Source organism: Pelobates fuscus, chromosome 7 (assembly GCF_036172605.1).
Source record: "Pelobates fuscus isolate aPelFus1 chromosome 7, aPelFus1.pri, whole genome shotgun sequence".
Lineage (NCBI taxonomy): Eukaryota > Metazoa > Chordata > Amphibia > Anura > Pelobatidae > Pelobates > Pelobates fuscus.
Window position 1 is genome coordinate 41,747,591 of NC_086323.1, and position 25,318 is coordinate 41,772,908.

The following is a 25,318-nucleotide window of genomic DNA, read 5'->3' on the forward strand; positions in this document are numbered from 1 at the left end:
TCTTTTTGTTTTGGCTTTTATTTTCCTTTTTTTCAAAAACCCACCCCAGAAAGAGGATACATTAGGAATGTTTTCCAAAGTAGTTGCTTGCTAGTTTCTTGGTTTATGTTGTACATTTGCTTTTTTATTTTTATTTTGGTTTTGTATGTTATATAATCAATATTTATAATTTAGTGTTGTTTAGGACAATTCTTTTTTTTTTAATTTTTTTTCCTAAATTATGCTGTCAGATTTAAATTAAAAATGTGATCACTGACAGGGAAGAAAAATAATTGAATATACAAGAACATGGAATAACCAGTTTTGTCAAATTATTTCTATAAATTGGGGAGAAAAAAACTATTCTTATTCCACGCTAGATGTGAGAATAAGTATATGTGGCAGTGTAAGATAATCGTGTTCTGAATTGATATCTCAAATTTTACTTTGTCCTAGACGACATTAAAAGTAAAGTGTTTGTAGTTGAAACCTGGACAAAAGTCGAGAAAAATGCACCATGAACCATTTATTTGTTTTTTGTTTCAGGACATTCAATGAACAATGCCAGGGACTCAAGTGCAATGGATACTCTACCGCTAAATGGTAACTTTAACAACAGCTACTCTCTGCGAAATGGGGACTATAGCGACGGCGTACAGGTTGTAGACTGTGGACTAAGTCTGAATGATACAGCATTTGAAAAAATGATAATTTCAGAACTAGTACACAACAATCTCCGATGCAGCGGTAAGAACCACAACTTAGAGAGGACCCTTCCGGTCAAAGCTGTCATTGGTGGGAGCAGCAGTGAAGATGACGCCATTGTAGCAGATGCTTCCTCTTTAATGCACGTGGACAACCCAGGCCTAGAAATTCATCACAAAGAGCTAGAAGCGCCACTTATTCCACAGCGGACTCACTCTCTTCTGTACCACCCACAGAAAAAAGTGAAGACCGAAGGAACTGATAGCTATGTGTCACAGTTGACAGCAGAGGCTGAAGACAATCTCCAATCCCCAAACAGAGATTCTCTGTATACTAGTATGCCCAACCTAAGGGACTCTCCTTACCCTGAGAGCAGCCCTGATGTCGAAGAGGACCTCTCTCCTTCGAGAAAAAGTGAAAACGAGGACGTTTACTATAAAAGCATGCCAAATCTTGGATCTGGCCACCATCTTCAGATGTACTATCAGATAAGCAGAGGCAATAGTGATGGCTATATTCTACCCATAAACAAAGAAGGCTGCATTCCGGAGGGAGATGTCAGGGAAGGACAAATGCAGTTGGTCACAAGTCTTTAATAGAAATTTTCTTTCTTTCTTCTTTTTTTTGTTTTGTTTTTGTTTTTCAATTTTTTGTAGGATAGCACATGGTCTTGTGCAGGTCTAAAAGACTTTAATTCACTCAGCTGAGGTCACATGCGTTCTAACTGGCGACCTAGTGTGACCTATGATTCTCCATTGTGCAGGAGAGTAATAGACTTTTCAGTTCTGTGAATTTTTTTTTTTTTTTATAAAGCAAAAACTTTGTATATACACAGAGTATACTAAAAATGTTAAAAAAAAAAAAAATATTTGTTACAAAAGCAAAGAGGTACCAACAAGGTATTTAAAATATCTGCTGCTGAGTAAATGACTTTGTGAAATAGTGATTCTGTTTTTTTCCCAGCCATTGTACTGCAGCAGCACAAGAACATCGTTTGTAAATACGGCTGCCATTTTGTGAGGCCTGCATTGTATTATATACAAGATTTAGGCCCTTAAATCCTGTGGGATAGATTTACTGTACCTTAAAGTTTCTGACAAGGCTTGGACGCAGGATTTTTTTCCCCCTGCTTAAGCGTTGCAGTTTACTGCAAATTGTTCCATTAAGGCAAAGATTAAGAACATTTAAAACCATTAGCAATCAAACCACAGGCCTTATTTCATACATTCATCTACTGTACAATGAACTGTTATCATGAAAATGGCTAAATAAATTATATTTTGTTCTATTGCTAGGGTGAAATACATTTGTGTCCCAACTAAAGCATAATTGTCAATTAATTTTAAAACTGAGTTCTGAGAAAATATTGTTAAATTTTGATCGCACAAAGCTTTTTCTTACACGCTTGTTCATTGTAGTATTAAATGAGGCAAAGTCTCTTCATTATCGCATATTTTACACAAAACCTTTTCATCTGACTTTGAAAATTTTTAATTTGATGCCAAAAACTTTTTTTTTTTTAACCTTGTATATTCAGGAGTCAATATTGCCATTTATTGCACAAGTTTGGTGAAATCTGGCTGATTATTGAACAGCGATTGTAGGCACGAGCCCCTTCTCAATTCTGAAATATGCTGTGCCTGACCTCTATACAAATATTTATATATATATATTATATAAATATAATATATATATATATATATATATATTAGATAACAATCCTGAATATTATTCTTCCGTGGTTTTTTATGCCTTTGTTTAGCCATTAATTTATTTTATAATTAAAGCTTTGTGCAAATTTCCAGTGATTCTTTTTTTATTTTTATTTTATTTTTTTTAATTCCGCTGTTAATAAGAGCCCATCACTAATATCCAGTGTAAAGTTTAACACCTGTTTGACAGTAAATAAATGTGAATTTCTTTTTTCAAAAATGCTACTGTTTTTCAATTATATAAGTGGTTATATATTTACCTAAAAGGTTCCGAAACAATTATAGAGGAAAGTACCCAGTGGAGAAGACAGAAGAACGATTGGCCTCAAAGGCTTCTTGAAAGCCTTTTATATGACATGTTTCTTATGCTTTTTAAAGGGAAATATCTATTTATGTAAAGATTGACTTTTAAATGTAAGACAAGCAGGTTTTTTTTTTATGTTTTTGTTTTTTGTTTTTTTTCTCATCGTTAAGGTATATTTTTTGCTAACTTGACACACACAAGTATTTGCAGCTTATTAAGTAAATGTTTGAAAGCAAAAGCAACACCCATGTCACAAATTCAACTATGCTGCTACCCTTGCTGAAATTCAAAACTCCATTTTATAATGCATTTGATTCATATTCATAAAACAATGTACATTGTCAAAACTTTGCACAGATTTTAGGAATACCATTTTGTTCTCAGTCAAGCCAATGCCAAGCTTATTTGTCAGCAGGCCAAGCACCACTAACCCTAGGAATCCCTCATACACAGTTTCATTCAGTTAACCCCTTAAGGACACAACTTCTGAAATAAAAGGGAATCATGACAGAATATTTCCGTCATGTGTCCTTAAGGTTAAACATCCTTTGGGTATAATGTTTGTCATGTGTGTCTGCTTTCCTTTGCTTATTTGTAAGATACAACAAAACTGCTTTACTTAAATCCCCAATTGAGCAGCACTCAAATATGTAGTGATATTTTGTGCCTGCAGATCTCCCAACATTTCAAATGAACGACAAAGAACCCTTCCATTTTAAGAGGTGTGGTTAGAGGTGGGGCTATTCTGAGAGATTCCAGGTTCCTTGTTGTCCAGAGTGTCTTTTAAACATGTAGAAAGGTTTAGGTTAGGGTAGTTCAAATATATAGACACGTGCAGTGGTGGGGTTAATGTAAAGAAGTTGTTTTTGGGACCCCCTCAAGCACAAGGATGGTAGAAAAAGATTCTCAACTGTTGTGGAACTTCCCCAATGCTTTGCCAGTTAGGGATCTACCATTTGCACATCTTTGTAGTATGGTATTTGTGAGTAGTGTTTGTACATATTGAATGTAAGTATGTTTTTGTACAGAGTGTGTATATGTGAATGTAGAAGTGTGTTTGTATTTATTGTTTGAAAGCAAAGAAGCAAAATCAAATATTAAAGGAACACTATAGTGTCAGGAATACAATGATGTATTCCGGACACAATTGATGTAAAAACACTATTCAGGTGTCCAGCTCTCCTTGCCCCCATGAAAAAAAGTATTTTACTCACCCTTTTTGAGCGCCACGTGGAGATCAGCCTCCTTGCCTGAGGAATTGGGAAGCTAATGTGCGTACGCAGCAAAAAGCTGCTCTGTGCCAATCAGCATCTCCTCATAGAGATGCATTGTATCATTGAATGTCATTATACAGCACTGGCCCAGAAAGCACCTCTAGTGGCTGTCTAAGTGACTGCTTCTCGAGGTGTTACTAGGCAGGGTTTACATTAAAATTCCTGCAGTGACATACAATACACACCAGCGCAACTTCATTAAGCTTTGGTTGTTCTGGTGACTATAGTGTCCCTTTAAATTAAGAAAGGTTAACAAAGGCTACGCTTTGATTTATTGCAACATATACATTATACATAATAAAGAGTGCCTCTTTTAATGTGCTGCGTATCAGCTTGTAGAAAAGCCATAGACATTTCCCATTAAAAGCTATTAGACATAGATTTGTACAATAACTATATTCCTTACGGGCCCTAATATATTGGTTATATTGTGATATCGGGTAGAAGTAAGATAAAACATGTGAATGCAGAGATGTTCAGAATTGACAGCTCATTTTACTTACAATCAATTTGGGAATATTTTTTGTGCCTTCTGTGTAACACTACTTTGAAGCGACATACATCACATGACCATTATTATTATTAATTTTTTTTTAAAGCAGCAAATAAACCCTTTTAAACAAATACAAAACCAAAACTAAGCAAAAAAAAAAAAAAAAAAAAACCTTTACAAAATATGTAATAAACGTTTATGAACTTGGTCAGGTTGCTATATTTGGCACGCCTCTCAGCCAGTAGAGTTTAGTCAGCCTCCCTCTAACCCACCCAGCTCCTTTTCAGAGCAGTCCGCTAATGACAGAAAAAAGGACAGTATTGTGTAGCAGGAGAGAGAAAACGGACACCAGAGCCTGCTTTGCATGAATACTGATCAGGTTCCCTCATTTCTCTCCAATCAGCATGTTGCAAGGTGAAGAGATCTTTAAATTGCATGTGTCAGGCATTCCCAATGCACTTTTCCAGAAATCCTAAGGATAGGACACTGATAGCTTAGATCAGTGCCTCTCCCCCACCCCCTTCTGGAGTGGGTGTGTAAAGCAAAGCAAAGTAAAGAATAAGCAAATACACATGAATAAAAAAAATCATATTTACCTGCTTTTGTAAAGCAATGCATGTCTCTATAACCACATCTGTCTTCTCTTTGTATCCCTAAACTATATTGCACACACAAACACACACACACACACCCACCCACCCAAAGAGTCCTTGCACTCAGACCAACAAAAAATTATGTTTCCCGGTGCAATAAGCCAGGGCTAAATATCCATATATGTGAAAATTAAAGGCTTGCACTCAAGGTCATATATATAATATAATATCATTTCATGCTTTATTGAAGAATTTCAGTAAAATAGGATTGCCGTTTCTGGAACTTTCATCAGGATCAGTAATATATATAAATAATATGTGTTTATGTGGGATGTGTTATAGAATCATTTCTTAATTTATTTGCCCCTTGGGATTCTTTTGGGGTAAAAATAAAAAAAATGTAAATTCTGTCTCTGGCTATTAAGCACTGATTGCTTACAAAGTAAAAAGTAATTTAATTTTATCTCTGAATTTGTTATTGTAGTCAGATAAATTTGCTTATGCACCTGATTACTTTATCAAATCTTGAGCAAAAACTCAAAGGATGTGGGGTGAATTTCATGACCGTGCTTTGACTTCTAATTAACACAGTGCTGGTCAGAGATTAAGGGGTTGGCGAGGGGCGGCGGGGGGGAGACTTAAAGCTAAAGTCATCCTTTTACAGATACTGCCTCTTTAGAAGAGATTTGAATAGATTCCCTGTCCCTATGCTCCCTGCAGAAATATATTCCAGCTCTGATTTCTTTTGCACATACACACGCTGTGAAGACACAAGTGGAATAATTCTATCTTGTACCTGAGCTGTGGGAGGCTGTAAAATATCTGCTTTTAATTACCACGCAGAGGCTCGATTGCGTATTGATGATAATTTGTGTTCTTGTAGTGTGTATCTGAGAGCTGGCCCTAGCCATAACCCTTGCTTTATTATATACATTTATATTGGTTAAACTGCACCCCTTAAATGGAATAGTCCTAGCACCATAACCAATACAGTGCACTGCAGTGGTTATGGTGCTTTTTGTGTACTTTTAAACTGCGACAGAGCCGTATTTGTTTTCCCTGTTACTCAGTTTCTAATAGTATAAGTGCAGCTGAGTGAGAATATATTTAAGCTTTTATGGGTGGTTGTGAACTATTGCACTATGTTGTGAAATTATTCTTGGAAGCGACGTTGTGATTGCCATTATTGAGCATCCAGATCTCCTTAGCCGAATATCCCTCATTAAACATCAGTAAACATAATATGCAGACATTCTGAGGTTCCATTGAGTTAACTATGTATTCATTTTTCTTGCGTGTTATTTGCCAAGTGTGCAGGACTTTGTTGGGATCATTATTGGTTAGAAGTAAGGACTTGTAATGGCTTTCCCATCATTCCACCTATCTGAAGATATATATGGGATCGTTGCTTCTGATCATCAATGGATTCCCACGGTTTGGACCTTTGAATGATAATGTCAACCTTGATTGCTGAAGAGTTGGACTGCTCTGCGTTCACCTACACTAATTTCATAATGGGCTCCCATAGGCTTATTTTTCTTTAGAGTCCTGAATGATGGCGTCATAGAGTCCAAAGAACACAATTAGTACATGCTCTTGAATGACAATAGGTCAGTCAGTTCATTCTTCGTGCAGTATGAATGACCTTTTGTCATTTTAGAAATCTTCTAATGGTAACAGGTTTACAAATGACAACAGGTCTGGATTTTCAAAGGCTATCCTACTTGCGCTTAAAAAAATGTATCTCCTGGTTCACGGACATAATTAATCTGGGAAAGATATATAAAAACACAATGACATACGTTGTTCCTGTTTCACTTTAACTTCTATGGAAGCCAGCACAAGAAGGTAAAAGAACTGAGACTTCCTAGAATCCTCTCCAAATAATAGTATTTCTAAATGCAGGCGGGATGCATTTTGTTGGATATTTATGTGAATGGTTTAGGTGTTTTTGTTTTCTTTTTAAGTTAAAAGTATTTGTGGACAGAAGTTGTGTGAAGGCACATTTACCTGAGCTTAGTCTGAATGTATGAAATGGTCCCATGGACAGTAACAAAATCAGTCTATTTAAGTATCTAATACACATTCACCTGTAATTATTTTTCCCTCTTGACTATATCTCCTATTTTTCTTAACTGGTAATTTTCAAAGGAAGGTTTGATTTTCTGATTTTAGGCTTGTAAACATATTTGTTTTCCCTGAAAATTGCCCATCTTCTAGATTGAATTGCAGAGACTCAAATGTGTTGTGATATAAACGAAGTGCACCCCAGAAAATGACAGGAATTACCTTCTTGACTCGGTCAAGACACATTCATTTCCATTATGTTTTCAGAGGCAGAAGCCAATATCGGGAATGAAGGATGATGATCACTCCCAGTCTTTCCCAAGTTTATTTATCACTCATAATTCTTGCAGTTGCCTTTTCTGTGACCTGTTATTACGAGGGTCTTGTACATTTGGCACACTGATGCACTGCAAAAACGACATTTTCCTTTTTTTTTTTCTCTAATCATATCGATCACATGTTAAGCCCTGAAACCTCAGCTTGTTACCTATTGAGAAACTATCTTGTCATTCTGCAGTTTAGTTAGTTAAAAGGTTCCTTATTGTCAAAGAAAGCCCTTGGCAGTCTAGGATTCAGGCAAATTCTTGCAACTCTTAAGTCATGTATTTATTTTATTCCGGTTAACATAAAAGTAGTTTCATTACGATATAGATGTAAATTTGTTTTATGCAATTGTCATGTTTATTGTGTCATAAGTTCCTTGAAAATGGCTAAATAACTCACATGCAACCGTTTGCTTATCTACTGTGTTCTTGTCCCCAAGCATATGAACGTTAAGAGATAAACAAACACGAGCTCACCATGTATCAGAGATCATAATTCTCCATCTAAAAGTGATATCAACCGTAAATACCAAAAACTAGTTTAGAATCCCACTAAAGTAGCTTGTGTGTGTGTTTATATATTAAATCTCCCGATACAACATATTTATAAAGGTCGCTGTCAGTACCCTCCTGAACAATCTACAGGCAGCTCATACTCCTCCCCCATCTACTGATAGACTCTAGTGGTGTCCATTATATCATAATTCTTCATCACCTGTCCCTAACTCTAAACTGAGCTTCTGCTAGATCACGATAGTCCTCTCTGCTACGTCATCTTTTTACCACTGTCTCTCCCTACTATACCTGTCTCCATCCACTACCTTCACTCAATTTCACTACCCTTACTCACCACTCTTCACTTTACTCATTACTTATTGTCCATCGTATCCATTCTCTAACCTTTCAGATATCTCTCTTCTAATCTTCTTACGGTTTTCTTCCCTGTTACTAACTAGTATAATTGCTAAACTTGGTAACCTATCTTAGATAAAAGTGCTGTAAGATATAACAAAATATTTAAGAAATCACCAGAACATGAGCAGTATATCTCTATGATATGTCCTCGCTGAAATCGATGTTTTCTAATCCCTGAAAACTGATACAATTGGGAGAGGTAAATATATTTAAGTAGCAGGAAGGAAAATGTTTAGCATTGTTCAAACCTGTTGTGTTTCTATATAAAATCTCCTTGGTTTCCACAGGGCTGGAAAATGGGTATATTAAAGGAATACTCCAAACACCATAACCAGTACAGCTACAGATAGTTTATGGTACAGGACTGCCCTTTGTAAGTAGTCAAACCAATGCTATCAGTCCATAAAGGCAGGAAGCAGTACCCAACAGACCCCTTCAAAACTGTTGACCTACTTACAGTGGGATGCCAGGTACACTCCAAGTGCCATGACCACTACAGTGAGCTGTAGTGGCTATGGTGCGTACAGTGTTCATTAACAAATGTGGTGAAGACAGAACAATACATAATTAGGCAAACTGGTTCAAAAGATAAAATCTAGCAATGCTTACTGTTTTGCAACCATACGTTGCATTCCAAAATCATGTTCTCTTTCTTCCTGCAGCCTGTTCTATCATGAAAATTTGGAAAACAGTGGACAATTGCAAAATATGTAGCTTGGGCTAGGATAACTGTCAGACTGACCCAAGATGCATAAAGATGGCTGTCGAAAGTGGGAGTAGGGAAGATAGGCAAGTGATTTCTTCAACAATTTTAGTAAACAAGCATTTTTATTTTTTTTTAATGGTATATTGTGTTCTAACAAAGATTATATTAAGAAATTTTTTTTAAAAAAATTACGAGTTATCCTTAAAAGGTAACTAGAATGGCCGTTGATGTCTTGAATTCTTACAGTGGAATTCCATAGTAACTGTAGCACGCATTGGTTACTGAAAGAATACACTGTGGAATATGAAAAAAAAATAAAATAGGTCCGTTCACCTTCAAATGCGTTAAGATATGCACATTAATAACTTGTTCCTTTAAGTGAGAAGAGTTTAAAATATTCCATTGCTGGTTTTATAGTAAATATTTGCCCCTTCCATACAGAGTTTAAATCCGCCAACTCGCCGAAAATTTTTCATTTTGGGACTTTGCATTAAATTAGTGTATCAAGTATGATTTTGTTCACAGCGTGTAATTTCCCTTTTTTAATATACCTTCCCAGTGGCTTGTAATTTTAATTAGCACTTGCAATGTGTTCACTTCAGTACCGTGCTGGATGTCTGCGCAATATGGAGGCTTTCTAAGTGCACTTTCTGCGTTCTCTCTTCTAGGTCAGAGTAATTATATTCTAATTCCGTTGAATCGTGTAATTCAACGTGAAAATAGTAGAAGATCTGTTTTTACTCGGACAAGTTTTCTTCATTTTAAAATACATAATCCACATGTTTACCTGTAGCTTTTCTGGAACTGTTTAATGGAGATACTGTAATTGCTTGATCACTAACAAGTAAAACTGGGGGGGACGGAATTTGAAACAATTGTATGAACTTCCTTCAACCAGGTTTATAACTATACAATGGGTTTGAATAAACAGTGTATTATTATATTGTATTAAATATTCTTCAACTCAAACAAAATGCAATATCTGGAAAAAACAACATATAATTAGCAACAGGTAAGTATTTTACCTATAAACATAAAACCAGAAAATGGATTTAAAGGACCACTATAGTGCCAGGAAAACAAACACGTTTTCCTGGCACTATAAGGTCCTTAGGTTCCTCCCCACCCTCCGGGTTCCACTCTCACCGGGCTGAAGGGGTTAAATACTTACCCTTCTCCAACGCCGGGCTCCCTGAGCGCTGGGGAACATTCCTCCCTCTTCCTGAGCTGTGCGCGCATTCAATCAGTCCATAGAAAAGCATTTCTCCATGCTTTCCTATGGACGTCAGCGTCTTCTTGCTGTGATTTTCAATGAGACAGCCACTAGAGGCTGGATTAACCCTAGTGTAAACATTGCAGTTTCTCTGAAATTGCTATGTTTACAGCTGCAGTGTTAACCCTAGATGGACCTGGCAACCAGACCACTTCATTGAGCTGAAATGGTCTGGGTGCCTATAGTGGTCCTTTAATACAATGATTTATTAACTCTGTGCCAATATCATCTATTTCTACCATTAATGTACATTGTTTGTCAAGTTTATAAACTCTCTACTATAGGTTAACCCACAGGCTTTAAAAACTCTACACCATTTTCTCATGTACTACAGAAGCCTGCTTCATTGGGATGTGTGTCTAAAGCCCCCCCTACATTCAGTTAAGAAATAAATTGGAATGTATGGTTTACACAAATTGTGCTATTTTCAGTGACTCCAACACCTTATTGATTTTAGAGTTTTATTATTCATGTTCCGCTTGGTTAATTTGGCTTACTTGTCTTATTCTTTGTACGGTATTGTCAAGCATTCTATAAGCAATGTCTCAGTCACAATTAATAATAACCATAACAAATGTGACTACAAATTATACATGATGTTCTATTAATATGACATAAGAACTCCCTCATATCTTCACACTTTATGTTCTAGGTGAGAAGATATGTGCTGCATTTAAAGCACCAAAGCATACCTCCCAACATTTCAAATTAGCAAAGACGTAGACTTTAATTTTGGGAGTGTCGGTGTGGGGATGTGGTGAGGGGCAGGGCTGTTCTGAGAAATTTTGGGATGACTTACTAATAATGTATGAAACTAAAATATAATTTATAAGACCAATAGATCTTAGTTACACAGGCTGATTTCTAAACACACTTAGTGTAGTTTACGGACACATTACTGTGAGTTTTATTGCTGTGGAGCACTGTTGTTCATGGAGCATACATGGAGCTCCTCGAAAAGATGTAGAGCGGGATTTTGACCCAAAATAGGGTCAATTGGGAGTTTAAAGTCACTTTGTTCTGGAAGAGGAAGCAACACTTATGGCTGTCCGGAAGACCGTCACTAGAGGTTGACTAACTTTTCAATTTAAACATTGCAGATTCTAAAAACTGCAATGTTTTATATTGAAGGGTTAAAACGACAGGACCACTGCACTCAGACAACGTCTTGGAGAAGTGGTGTGGGCGACTCTAGTGGTCCTTTAATGTGTTAAAGTTCTGAAATTATTGTTCAACGAAGTGACCTGTGTTTTTTTTTTTTTTTTTTTGCTTAATGCAGAGTGGCTTTTCTTTTTGTTTTGAATATATATATTTAATTTACCGTAGTAGTGCATTGTCTTGCATTGTAATACTTTTTAATAATCCCCACATCCTGTTTTTGCAAAGAAAGGATGGGAAGTTGCCACGTATTTAGATTTCTTAGGTCATCGTCCTTAAGTGATTTGGGATGGGTTGATTCTGTTTTGGAAACATTCCTTAGCAATCGCTCTTGCGTGTAAAATATATTTTTCCCAAAGAGTGCTCCCTTTATGAGATGAAGATATATGAAAACAGACAATAACCAGGTAAAACAATCTCACGCCAGGAAATATAATCTGGAACACGTACTGAGCTGTGGATGTTGTGTGGAAAAAACAGAATACGTGTCATGAGAGCTGGCTACTGCTAAAACGTCTGTCAGCAAAAAAACAAAACAAAAAAAAACTGCACCCAGTTTTTTAATGGTGATGGTATAGTAGGTGATCTTTTCTTCTTAACTTTATTTGATCACTAAACAAAATTTAGGCTACGATGGCAGATTTATCGTGTACAGTCTAACTGAATTTATGACTTTTTATTGATATCCTTTACTGCTTTCACGGGAAAGCTGTTCCAGGTATTTACTATACATCTGTTCCAGTGTTGGTGTTAGCCAGGAGGCTGTTCCAGATCTCTATTATTTTGTGAAGTTGTCTTCAGATTACCCCACAATTGACATTTTCCCATCCCCTCTTTGCTCTACAATCAAGTTTTATAGAACTTGCTGTCTTAGCTTTATTTCATTTTTTTTAATTTTATTAAAGGGTTTGTTAAGCTTTATATATATTTTCTTTCTCTTCTCTCCTTAAGGCCAATATTTTAAAAAGAGACTAAATTTTAACTGGAATTTTTGTTTCGGTAACAGGTTTAGGATTGGAATACAATTGATCTGTATCTGGGAAAATAAAAAAACAGTGTGACTCTCAATTGAATGCACACACGAATATGGAATTAGAAATGTATAAAACTGCAAAATCATCTGGATGTGGGTTTAGTATTGCTGTTTGACTGATTTACTGTGTGAAACGCAAAGGGTCAAGGCGTGAATCTAAAAACGAGAACAGCAAGTGGCAGGTATGAATGGCACCAAAACAAAAGTGTCTTAAGCTGCAATAAATGTGTTCACGAACTAGTCTGTGCAAATAAGATACTTTGTTATTGTTCAAAACTAAATGTTCGTTGCACCCTTTGGTCACACCCCCACTCATACTCTTAAAATTAAAGGAACACTAGAATCAAATAATTCACGAAAGGCTGAAGTCTCAAATTCAGCGCATTTAACTCTGATTTGTCAAACAGGAAGTCTTGGGCAGGGATGTTGCTGACTGGCTGAGAATGTCAGCAGAATCAGTAGCTCCCCATTTACAAAATGGCTGAGAAGCATGCATATTTTGCTTGAGCCAGTGTTACTGACACACTTAGCGGCACCCCTGTCTGAGGCTTTGTGTTTCAAGAATCAGAAAGAACTGGAGGCAGGGACAGTGCTAAACAGCGCTAAATTCAATACTTTTGGATTAAACCATTTGTAAAAGGTTTAACTCCCAAAGCTAAGCGGATATCAAGAACCTCCTGGCACCATTACAACTGAAGTTGTTATGGTGACCAGAGTGTCCCTTTAAAGTGTCCCTCTTTGTCCATTTGAAATGTTGGGAGGTATGTGAAATGTTGATAAAAAGGTTCCAATAGATGTGTATGGTTTCTGTTTTAATGCGATTGCAGCCTTTTTATCTTTTTCTGTGTATAGAAATAATTTTTAATAATTAATAGCCAACAGTGAACAGGTAACTGATACTGTGCAAAGCTCTTATCCATCTCTCAAAAGAACAACCAGTGACAGTGTAATAATGGGGCTTGTCAAACAAGGAACATTTTAATTAAAGCTCTGTACTTTGAGTGTTCTTGGAAAGTAATATAAAACATGCAAACACATACTGATATGTAAACACATTGAAATTAGAAATGTACAGTCCCTGATAGATGAATAAAAAATTGTGTCAATCTCGTTGATTGCAAACACTTGGAAATGTAAGTAAACTATAACAGAAAATGTAGTCACACACTTTACAAACATTCATTGTTTGTAAATATGGTATAAAAGAAAAAGATTGGAAGGTTTTTCGTTTAAAGGTGTACACAAAGTCAAACCACTTGATCATAATTTAAGGCTTATGAGCACACATTAGGAATTATGCATGTAACCTGTTTTTCGACAAACTTTGGTCAGAGACTCCTCCATCGAGCACTAAACACGTAGAACACTGTCACAATTAACAGACCTAAGCAGAGCAAGGCAATATGAAGAATTTACAGCTTCATCTCCTTGTTGTTTACAAGTCCAAGTGTATTTATTAAGGACTTTCAGACAAAGGGGATGTGTATTGCATATACTTCACATCACTCTGCAAAGAGCAACTATGTTAATTAACACTCGACATGCTATATAGCATAAGCAGACTGATATCTTTTCAGGAAGTGTGTAGGCAGACTTTGTGATTGACTGCCAGGGGAGGTGTGGCCAGGGCTTAATTTATAAAGTAATTTGACTCCTAATAGTTCAGCCATAATATCTATACCATCAAGTCTATATCTATTCCTTGAGAACTTTAAGGACCATTAATTTATGGAGTATGCACCCTTCCCAAATCACACCTCTTTGACTCTATTATCTTTTCTCTCTTACAGCCATGGTCTCGTATATAAGAGAAGTAACAGCGCTGCCCCATTCACACTGTTGTCACTAACGTATAAAGTCCTCTTTACTTAACAAACTCATACCTTCCTTCATTGAGTTACCTTATTCTGTCATCTGCTAACTCCTGTATTGCTAACTACCTACAGGGTTTTTCAAGGGCCACACCGTTTCTCTGGAATTTTATATCCTATGTCACGGGCAGGGCTCGAGTCCTGCAGGAACGCGTGGGAACGGCGTTCCTGCACTTTTTTCACAGCAGGAACGCCGTTCCCCCTGCAGGCACTCAGGGGGCGGCAAAAAATGCCGCCCCCAAATGCCCTCTGTTCCCCCTGTCATGGGGGGGCCACCTGATTGCCCCCCCTCCTCCCCCCCGGCGGGCGGCTCTCTCCCTGTCACACGCGGCGAGGGAGCTGTGTCCTCTCTGCTCCCTCTCGCCGCGTGGGTTGTCTGCTGATGCCGGGAGCCGGAATATGACGTCATATTCCGGCTCCCTGCATCAGAAAACGGCGCGCGGCGAGAGGGAGCAGAGAGGACACAGCTCCCTCGCCGCGTGTGACAGGGAGAGAGCCGCCCGCCGGGGGGGAGGAGGGGGGCAATCAGGTGGCCCCCCCATGCCAGCCTCACTGCAGCCCCACTGGACCCCAGGGACCCATCCATGCCAGCTTTCCTGAAAGGTAGGGAGGCTGGGTGGGTGGGCAATGTTTATTTGAATAATTTGAATATATGTATGTCTGTTAGTGTATGTGTATGTCTGTTAGTGTATGTGCATGTCTGTTAGTGTATGTGTATGTATGTCTGTTAGTGTATGTGTATGTATGTCTGTTAGTGTATGTGTATGTATGCCTGTGTGTATGTCTGTTAGTGTATGTGTATGTATGCCTGTGTGTATGTCTGTTAGTGTATGTGTATGTATGTCTGTTAGTGTATGTGTATGTATGTCTGTGTGTATGTCTGTTAGTGTATGTGTATGTATGTCTGTGTGTATGTCTGTTAGTGTATGTGTATGTATGTCTGTGTGTATGTCTGTTAGTGTATGTGTATGTATGTCTGTGTGTATGTCTGTTAGTGTATGTGTATGTATCTGTGTGTGTATGTCTGTTAGTGTGTGTGTGTGTGTGTGTGTGTATGTCTGTTAGTGTGTGTGTGTGTGTATGTCTGTTAGTGTATGTGTGTATGTCTGTTTGTGTGTGTGTGTGTGTGTGTATGTCTGTTAGTCTATGTGTGTGTATGTAAGTTCATGTCTGTTGGTGTATGTATGTGTGTGTTTGTGTCAGTGTGTGTGTGTGTATGTGTGTATTTACGTCTGTTATCATATGTACGTGTGTGTGAGTGTATGTGCTTCTGTTAGTGTATGCACATGTTTGCCTGTATGTGCTTCTGTTAGTGTATGTTTGTAAGTGTCTGTCAAATCAGTGAGAGTCTGTTTGTCATTTAGTGTGTGTGTGTGTGTTTGTGTGTGTCTCTCTGTCAATGAATGAGTGTGTGTCAGTGAATGTGTGTGTGTGTCAAATCAGTGACGTCTGTGTGTTTGTCACGTAGTGTGTGTGTTACTGTCAGTGTGAATCTGCCAGTGTGGGTGTCTGTCAGAGAGTGTGCTTAGAGGGACACTATAGGCACCCAGACAATTTCAGCTCATTGAAGTGGTCTGGGTGCAGTGTCCCAGTCCCCTTAAACCTGCAAGTGTAATTATTGCGGTTTCTCAGAAACTGCAATAATTACCTTGAGGGGTAACTCCACCTCTAGTGGCTGTCTATCAGACACTAGAGGGACTTTTGGGTGGTTAGGTGACCAAAAGTCGCCTAACTGATGCTGGACGTCCTAACCCCTGTGCATGAGGACATCCAGCATCTGCTAAATACCCATAGGATTTTAACCCCATCAGTGTCGAATGAGGGAGGGGGGGCACTACAGGGAATTATAGTGCCAGGAAAACAGCTTTGTTTTCCTGGCACTATAGTATTTCTTTAAAAGGAGCAGGAAAAGGTGGAGTCTAAAGAGGAAGGGGTGGGTTCTTAATCAGGAAGCGGTGCGCCCTTGAAAGGAAGGGGTGGTAAATTTAGATTAGGGGGTGCTCCAGTATAGTCATGCCTAGGGCAGCACAAAATTAAAATACACCACTGTGTGAGTGTCTGAGTATGTGTGTGCGTCTGTGAGTGTCTGAGTGCATGTGTGTGCACGCGTTTATATATGCATACAAGTGGGTGTTTTTTTTGGTGGGGGAGAGTTCCCACACTTTTTTCCCCAGGACTTGACCCCTGGTCACGGGTAGGCAACCTTCGGCACTCCAGATGTTGTGGACTACATCACCCATAAGGCTCATGTAGTCACAATGCAGGCAAAGCATCATGGGATATGTAGTCCACAACATCTGGAGTGACGAAGGATGCCCTCCCCATGCTAGTCCTCCTTTAAACCGACTTTGTAAATACACCTCTTTAGGAAAGCTTCCTTCTTGTAAGTATGTGTTATGGGATTCTGACAGAACATGTGGCATCATCTGTCTCTTGCAACATCTATCAGAAAGACCTGCACAGTATGCTATGTAGCTTTGGCCCATGACATCATAAAGACAGTGTGACAGTGATGTCATTTGGATACAGCCAGGTAATATATAAGGTGTTAAGGAGAAATGTTTTTACTGAAAGATGATGTTTTACAGAGAATCATTTTTTCACCTTTATATTGAACAATTACATTCTAAGCAAGTGTATCCATGAAAAGTATTGCTCTAAACATTTTAAGGTAAATTCATGAAACCGTGCATTGCAGTGATCTGGAATCTGAACAGCAACATTTGAACTGAAATATCCAAGCTTCAACTCTTGTTTAATCTGAGAATATTTGTAATTAAGCACGTTTTACCTAAATTTTGTAATTTGAGTCTTCAATATATGAAAATGCTTTAAAAAAATGTATCTGCAGAAGTCACCATTAAAGTCTATGGGCTTTTTGTAGACAAATCATTCAGGAAGTTCATTAACCCCTTAAGGACACATGACGTGTGTGACACGTCATGATTCCCTTTTATTCCAGAAGTTTGGTCCTTAAGGGGTTAAAGGGAAAAAAAAAGTCAAGTAAAACAGCATCAAAGTGAACATAATTTCTTCACACATTAAAAATATTTCATTTTTCACGTTTTCAACTACAACAGTTATTTTGGAAACATTCTCCTAATTTGCTAGTTTTACCTCATCTATTTTGGGCAACGATTTAACCCCTTAAGGACCAAACTTCTGGAATAAAAGGGAATCATGACATGTCACACACGTCATGTGTCCTTAAGGGGTTAAGGACACATGACATGTGTGATGTCATGATTCCCTTTTATTCCAGAAGTTTGGTCCTTAAGGGGTTAAAATACATGTCACTTCATAATTGCAAGCTTAGTCACTCTTCAACTTTAACAGTTTATCCCATAATCAATCTGAAGTCTGTGTAAACATGTATGTGTGCTCTGTAAAAGCCAAGTACAGATTGAGCGGTGCTGATTTAGCCTATGACATCATAAAGAGAGTATGACATCACTAATGATATGTTTGGCTAATGGGACACCACTGATGTCATCCAGATACAGTCAGTTACCATAAAAGCTGTTAAGGAGATAATGTTTTTAGAACAAGGTTATGTTTTACAGGGCATAATGTTTTACCTGTATATAGAGCAATCACATTCTAAGCAAGCGTATCCATGTAAGTCATTACATGCAATATGTTTAGAGTAAATTCACAAAACCATGTATTGCGGTGATCTGAAAACTTGAGTAGCAAAATTTTTTTTCCCACACTGTTTGTTGTTTATTTAAGTTTGTACATGGATACAAGACAGTACAGATCGACATTTCGTACATTGCGGATTACTCATTTGAACATCATGAGTACCAGATTAACAGAAGCTATGGCAAATGAATGACATGCAGCATACCTTGACACATTGATAGGTTACATGTGTAGAAAATGATTACAATAACGAGTACTCTATGCTAAATGCGGAATTATTTATACCAGTGTGAAGAGACATTCCTTCCCCACATATGGTGTGTTCATCTGTTGTTCCTTGCGTCTGTCTCGTCAGTATCCATAAAGTTAGATAGAGGGGGGAGGAGGGGGAGATAACAGGATTTCAACAAACTGAAAGAAAAGGGGGAGGAGTGTTCATGAGGGGATACATTAGGGGGGTGTCTCTAGGTGTGCATGTGCCTCCATGTATCTCGGGGGGTCGCTCAGAGTAGCAACATTTTTAACAAAATTATCTAGGCTTTGACTCCAGCTGAATTGGAGAGATTTACTAAATAAGCAATTTTTACCTACATGTGCATAATTCTGGTCATAAATACATGCTTTGTTCAGTGCAAAAAAAATACAGAGAGACTGACAAAGTTATGAAGAAACTATGACAGTTTGTATCTGTGACAAAAGCACCTTCATCACTGGGATTTGGAGAGGCCTGCTTGCCAGCCTCTTACCCTGTGCGACTGGCCCCTGGGATGTAGGGCCCTTTAAAAGCTCTATTTGGGCATATTGGATTTTAAAGCACTGTTACTGCCCCTTTAAATTATATTGGAGACGTTCTACACCTTTGAAGTGGCATTTCGGATACAGCCGAAGTAATTGAAGTGGCCACCATTCGACATACGAACACGTGGCGGCGGCCATTTTAATTCAGTTGAACGCGTTCAGCGATGTTTGGTCGTCGAGTTCATGGAACTCAAATTGGACACGTGACGGCACGAACACCACTGAAACTTTACCTTCTCTGAACTTCGACTGGAGTCAAACGCTGTTCAACAATTCGAACGGCACTTTAACCCCTTAGGGACCAAACTTCTGGAATAAAAGGGAATCATGACATGTCACACATGTCGTGTCCTTAAGGGGTTAACTTTGACATTTGCACGAATGGTTGACGTTCGTCTATTTGAACTGCATTTAACATTGGAAATTGACCGATCGCACAGACAAATTATGTGGAACTGTTTTGGGCAAGAAAGCCATGCTGTGGTCGGTCCAAAGAGACTTCTGCAAAACTTGAACCCCATGGCGATTTTACTATGCTCATGGGATCTGAGCACTGTTCGGATATATTGAGCGCTCAGATCCAAGCTATCTGGGGATAGGTCAAATGTTGGGGTTCAGTTCTATGGAATATAAATTATTTATTTTAATGTGTTTTGTTGCAGTTGTAACTTAAAGATATTTTCTGTACATGGGGATAATTGAGTTTACTAAGGTTACTTAAGCCAATTATCTCCAGGATAGAAGGGAGGGATTTTACTGTGTATGTGGGAGTGTCAGACATTGTTGTACCTCTCTTCTCCTGTGACATATTGATTTTCTTGTATTCCTTTACCCCTTTCTCATAGATTGTAAGCTTGTCTGAACAGAATTTTGTAACGGCACCCCAGGCATAAAAGGGTTAAACCGCTGTTTAGTAGATCTTCCCCTTCCAGCGACACAGGCACAGCTACTGCAGAACCCCAAACTCCCAAACAGGATACCAAGTAGCACTCCAAACTCCCGAACTGGAACCTCACGAATAGCTCCTAGCAGCTGAACAGGAAAAGCACCCAAGCGGCTTACACTCCTGGCAATCAGTCTCTAACAGCATACAGTAAATCCCCCCAAGAACGAGACAAAGCTCCGTGTTGGGGGTCAAGCAGTGAACAGACAGAGCTGTGGGTTTATTGTTCTTATATACACATTAGTACCACCCACAGGGTTTTGGAAAACAACCAATAAACACGTACAATACACTCAGACACTCCCACACAAAATCCTCCCCTCTGTCTGTGATACAATTACCTTACACAATGGGTAATGTAATTATCACAAGCAGAGAAATACAGTTTTTCCACATTATTCATAACTTTAAAAGTATGCATCACATTCACATTTTCAGAATCAGCATACTCCAAATACGAACATATGTCAAAATCCTGCACATTGGTCCATTGGTTCAAAAGATAGATCGAAGTCCTTTGTGACCAAAGGAAGCATGGCTTTTCTGCCCAAAACCAGTTCCACATAGTCTTCTATCCTGGAGATAATTGAGAAGTAATCCAATTATCTCCAAGGACAGAGGCAAAACTCCATTGAACACATGGCAGTAAAATACAGTAAAATACAATAAAATACACAAGGTTACATTTATTACATAAAATACAGACATGCAACATATCCCCAGATAGCTTAGGTCTGAGCACACATTATTACTGAATGACGCTCAGACCACACACACAGTTCAATTACCATGGAGCCAAAGTCTTTCCCATAGTCTTTCATTATACGAATGGGCTCCATGGCATAGCTATCTGGGGTACCACCGCACAAACAGGGCAACCTGACCCGACTTTCATGTCTTTGCAGGGGGAAATCAAGCGTTTCAACATGGGGCCATAGTCTAAAGGCAGCAGGTGGGCAACCAGACTCCTCCAATGCACAGTGGCGAGATTGGTCTCGTCACAAGTTTTTTCACCTCTTGTCTCTCTCAAGATTGTTTTTATGGCAACTGCTTGTTGTCAAATAATTTTAAAACACTGACGAAAATGTCGGTGCTATATCAATGCTACTTCTTATAATAAAAATTAAACTGAAGTGGTTTTGGTTCTTGGACTTAGCCTTTACCCTGTTATTACTGCTTTGGTTTTTGCAACCATTACAATGGTAAGACAATATATGTATGATGTTTGATCTTTGACCTAAAAGTTGATGTGATCCTCATGAAAATCTTAAGCTAAATAAAGATTCTGATTAACCAAGTACAGTTATCTCCTCTATCCCTCAAAGCTATATCCTTTGAAAACCTGATGAACATATTATTATATTAAAAAAATCATGTTGAGGGGAGAATTGTCCTCTAACCCTCTTTTTACCTTTCTGGTTCTCGCTAAACATACAGAAATCTCCACTTCTTTTTAATATGATAAGTATATTATAACCACAGCCATATACATAATCAGTCTGTTTATTGACAAATTTAAGACAGGATCTATGCTTTTTTTCAGAGCAATGGTTTATTCCGTAAACCCTTAGTCTATTCCGAAGATACATGAAACCATCACACAGTATTCTGGAGTTCTTTGTGACCTGAAATATTGTAAGTCAAGGCTCTTGGTCTTATAGTTCTACTGCCAATTCTTGGAAAGAAAACAATTAATAAAAAAAAAAGAATGTTTCTATATATACAGGGAGTGCAGAATTATTAGGCAAGTTGTATTTTTGAGGATTAATTTTATTATTGAACAACAACCATGTTCTCAATGAACCCAAAAAACTCATTAATATCAAAGCTGAATATTTTTGGAAGTAGTTTTTAGTTATAGCTATTTTAGGGGGATATCTGTGTGTGCAGGTGACTATTACTGTGCATAATTATTAGGCAACTTAACAAAAAACAAATATATACCCATTTCAATTATTTATTTTTACCAGTGAAACCAATATAACATCTCAACATTCACAAATATACATTTCTGACATTCAAAAACATAACAAAAACAAATCAGTGACCAATATAGCCACCTTTCTTTGCAAGGACACTCAAAAGCCTGCCATCCATGGATTCTGTCAGTGTTTTGATCTGTTCACCATCAACATTGCGTGCAGCAGCAACCACAGCCTCCCAGACACTGTTCAGAGAGGTGTACTGTTTTCCCTCCTTGTAAATCTCACATTTGATGATGGACCACAGGTCCTCAATGGGGTTCAGATCAGGTGAACAAGGAGGCCATGTCATTAGATTTTCTTCTTTTATACCCTTTCTTGCCAGCCACGCTGTGGAGTACTTGGACGCGTGTGATGGAGCATTGTCCTGCATGAAAATCATGTTTTTCTTGAAGGATGCAGACTTCTTCCTGTACCACTGCTTGAAGAAGGTGTCTTCCAGAAACTGGCAGTAGGACTGGGAGTTGAGCTTGACTCCATCCTCAACCCGAAAAGGCCCCACAAGCTCATCTTTGATGATACCAGCCCAAACCAGTACTCCACCTCCACCTTGCTGGCGTCTGAGTCGGACTGGAGCTCTCTGCCCTTTACCAATCCATCCATCTGGCCCATCAAGACTCACTCTCATTTCATCAGTCCATAAAACCTTAGAAAAATCAGTCTTGAGATATTTCTTGGCCCAGTCTTGACGTTTCAGCTTGTGTGTCTTGTTCAGTGGTGGTCGTCTTTCAGCCTTTCTTACCTTGGCCATGTCTCTGAGTATTGCACACCTTGTGCTTTTGGGCACTCCAGTGATGTTGCAGCTCTGAAATATGGCCAAACTGGTGGCAAGTGGCATCTTGGCAGCTGCACGCTTGACTTTTCTCAGTTAATGGGCAGTTATTTTGCGCCTTGGTTTCTCCACACGCTTCTTGCGACCCTGTTGACTATTTTGACTGAAACGCTTGATTGTTCGATGATCACGCTTCAGAAGCTTTGCAATTTTAAGAGTGCTGCATCCCTCTGCAAGATATCTCACTATTTTTGACTTTTCTGAGCCTGTCAAGTCCTTCTTTTGACCCATTTTGCCATAGGAAAGGAAGTTGCCTAATAATTATGCACACCTGATATAGGGTGTTGATGTCATTAGACCACACCCCTTGTCATTACAGAGATGCACATCACCTAATATGCTTAATTGGTAGTAGGCTTTCGAGCCTATACAGCTTGGAGTAAGACAACATGCATAAAGAGGATGATGTGGTCAAAATACTAATTTGCCTAATAATTCTGCACTCCCTGTACATTTTCTGTCTTCAGTACATAAGAAGGGCACAATCTTTAGGAATACTGTTGCAATCATCCCCTACCCTGTGAGCTTTGACATTTTCTTTTTAAATGTCTTTTAAGATCTCTTTTAATGAGGACCTGATCCACATTGCAAATTGGTGAGCCAAACAACAGTTTTTGTGTTTGTTTTCTATGTGAAAGGTCCTTTACACTCAGACCTAATTGTCATTTCATTGATTGATATGTAGTGATGTCCCGAACGGTTCGCTGGCGAATAGTTCCTTGCGAACATCGCCCCCTATTCGTCATCATTGAGGAAACTTTGACCCTGTACCTCACAGTCAGCAGACACATTCCAGCCAATCAGCAGCAGACCCTCCCTCCCAGACCCTCCCACCTCCTGGACAGCATCCATTTTAGATTCATTCTGAAGTTGCATTCTTAGTGAGAGGAGGGACAGTGTGCTGCTGCTGATTTAATAGGGAAATTGATAGCTAGGCTAGTGTATTCAGTGTCCACTACAGTCCTGAAGGACTCATCTGATCTCTGCTGTTAGGACAGCACCCCAAAAAGCCCTTTTTAGGGCTAGAACATCAGTCTGCTTTTTTTTTTTTTCCTGTGTAATCTAATTGCAGTTGCCTGCCTGCCAGCGTGTGTGTCAGGCTCACAGTGTATACTGTGCCCACTTGCCCAGTGCCACCACTCATATCTGGTGTCACAATAGCTTGCATTTAACAAAAAAAAACGTTTTTCACTGTAATATAATCGCAGTCAGTTTCTTTACACGTGTGCGTTTCAGGGCCTGCCAGGGCACAGTGTCACACCAGTGCAACTCATATCTGGTGTAACAGTAGTGTACATTTAAAAAAAAAAATATACAATTTTGACTGTAATAGATTGAATAGCAGTTAGTTGTCTGCAAGCGTGTGTGTCAGGCCTACAGCGTCTACTCTGCCAACTTTTGCCAGTGCACAGTGCCACTCATATCTGTTGTCACAGTACCTTGCACGCATAGTACCACTGATCGAAAAAAAAAATGACAGGCAGAGGCAGGCCACCCCTCAGGGGCCGTCGTGGTCGTGGTGCTGTGATTCCCTTTGGCCCTAGAATAATGCCCAGTGTTCAGACGCCACGTACCCTGAACTCGAAAAGTTCTGAGGACATAGTTGACTGGCTCACACAGGACACCCAATCTTCTACAGCTTCCGCTCGGAACCTTGACGCACCATCCTCCTCCAGCTTAGCTTCGGGCACATGTAGATAAAAGGGATATGTCTCAGTCAGGCAGCATTACACACATGGATAGTGATGTCCCGAACTATTCGCTGGCGAATAGTTCCTGGCGAACATAGCATGTTCGCGTTCGCCACCGCGGGCGAACACATGCGATGTTCGATCCGCCCCCTATTTGTCATCATTGAGTAAACTTTGACCCTGTACCTCACAGTCAGCAGACACATTACAGCCAATCAGCAGCAGACAATCCCTAGCAGACCCTCCCACCTACTGGACAGCATCCATTTTAGATTCATTCGGAAGCTGCAATAATTTTTTTTTTATTATTATTATTATCTATTTTTTTTTTACTCTAAATGCAAAACATTGGTTTATAGGGGAATATTCACTAAATGCCAAACATTGGTATATTTCCCTATATAACAATGTTTGGCATTTAGTGAATATTCCCCTATATAACAATGTTTTGCATTTAGTGAATATTCCCCTGTATATCAATGTTTTGCACTTAGTGAATATTCCCCTATATAACAATGTTTTGCATTTAGTGAATATTCCCCTATATATATATGGATTTCAAGCCATCCAATCACAGTGCTCTGTGTCATTTTACACAGAGTGGGAAAGTTCTTTGGAATTTTCCCACGCTGTGTAAAATGACAAAGAGCACTCTGATTGGCTTAAACCAGCCAATCAGAGTGTTCTTAGCCTAATTGCAGGGCGTGGCAAGGCTTTATAAGCCTTCCCCCGCCCTGCAGAGCTCAGTCTGCGCGGAGCCCTCCATGGGTGAAGATGGCTGAAAAACGAAGATTTTAGAAAAAAGAAAACATCGAATGGTAAGTTGTTTTTTTCTAATTTCTAATTTTAGTTAAAGGTCCCCCCTCATTATTTTTAGGGTGAGGGGGGTAGGTAGGGAAATCATTTTTTTGGGAGGGGGTGACTAGAGTACCCCCCCATTTGTATTTAGGGCTCCACCCGCCGCTCAGGGGTGGGGGCCAGGGGGGAGGACATTAGGTCCCCCTCTTTATTAGTATTTGGG

General features: G+C 38.9%; 1 protein-coding gene across 17 annotated transcripts in view; it reads left to right on the plus strand.

Moving 5' to 3' along the window:
* The window catches only part of ADGRL2 (adhesion G protein-coupled receptor L2), a 154,803-nt gene extending 152,831 nt beyond the window's left edge, over positions 1–1,972 (plus strand). For 12 of the 17 annotated variants that reach the window (XM_063427972.1, XM_063427973.1, XM_063427980.1 and 9 more), the window contains one exon: positions 526–1,972. In XM_063427972.1, the coding sequence (XP_063284042.1) occupies positions 526–1,280 (755 nt within the window). In that variant the 3' untranslated portion in view covers positions 1,281–1,972. The remainder of the gene's footprint in view (positions 1–525) is intronic. The other 5 variants (XM_063427983.1, XM_063427984.1, XM_063427985.1 and 2 more) reach the window with 2 other exon arrangements.
* Positions 1,973–25,318: the final 23,346 nt, after the last annotated feature.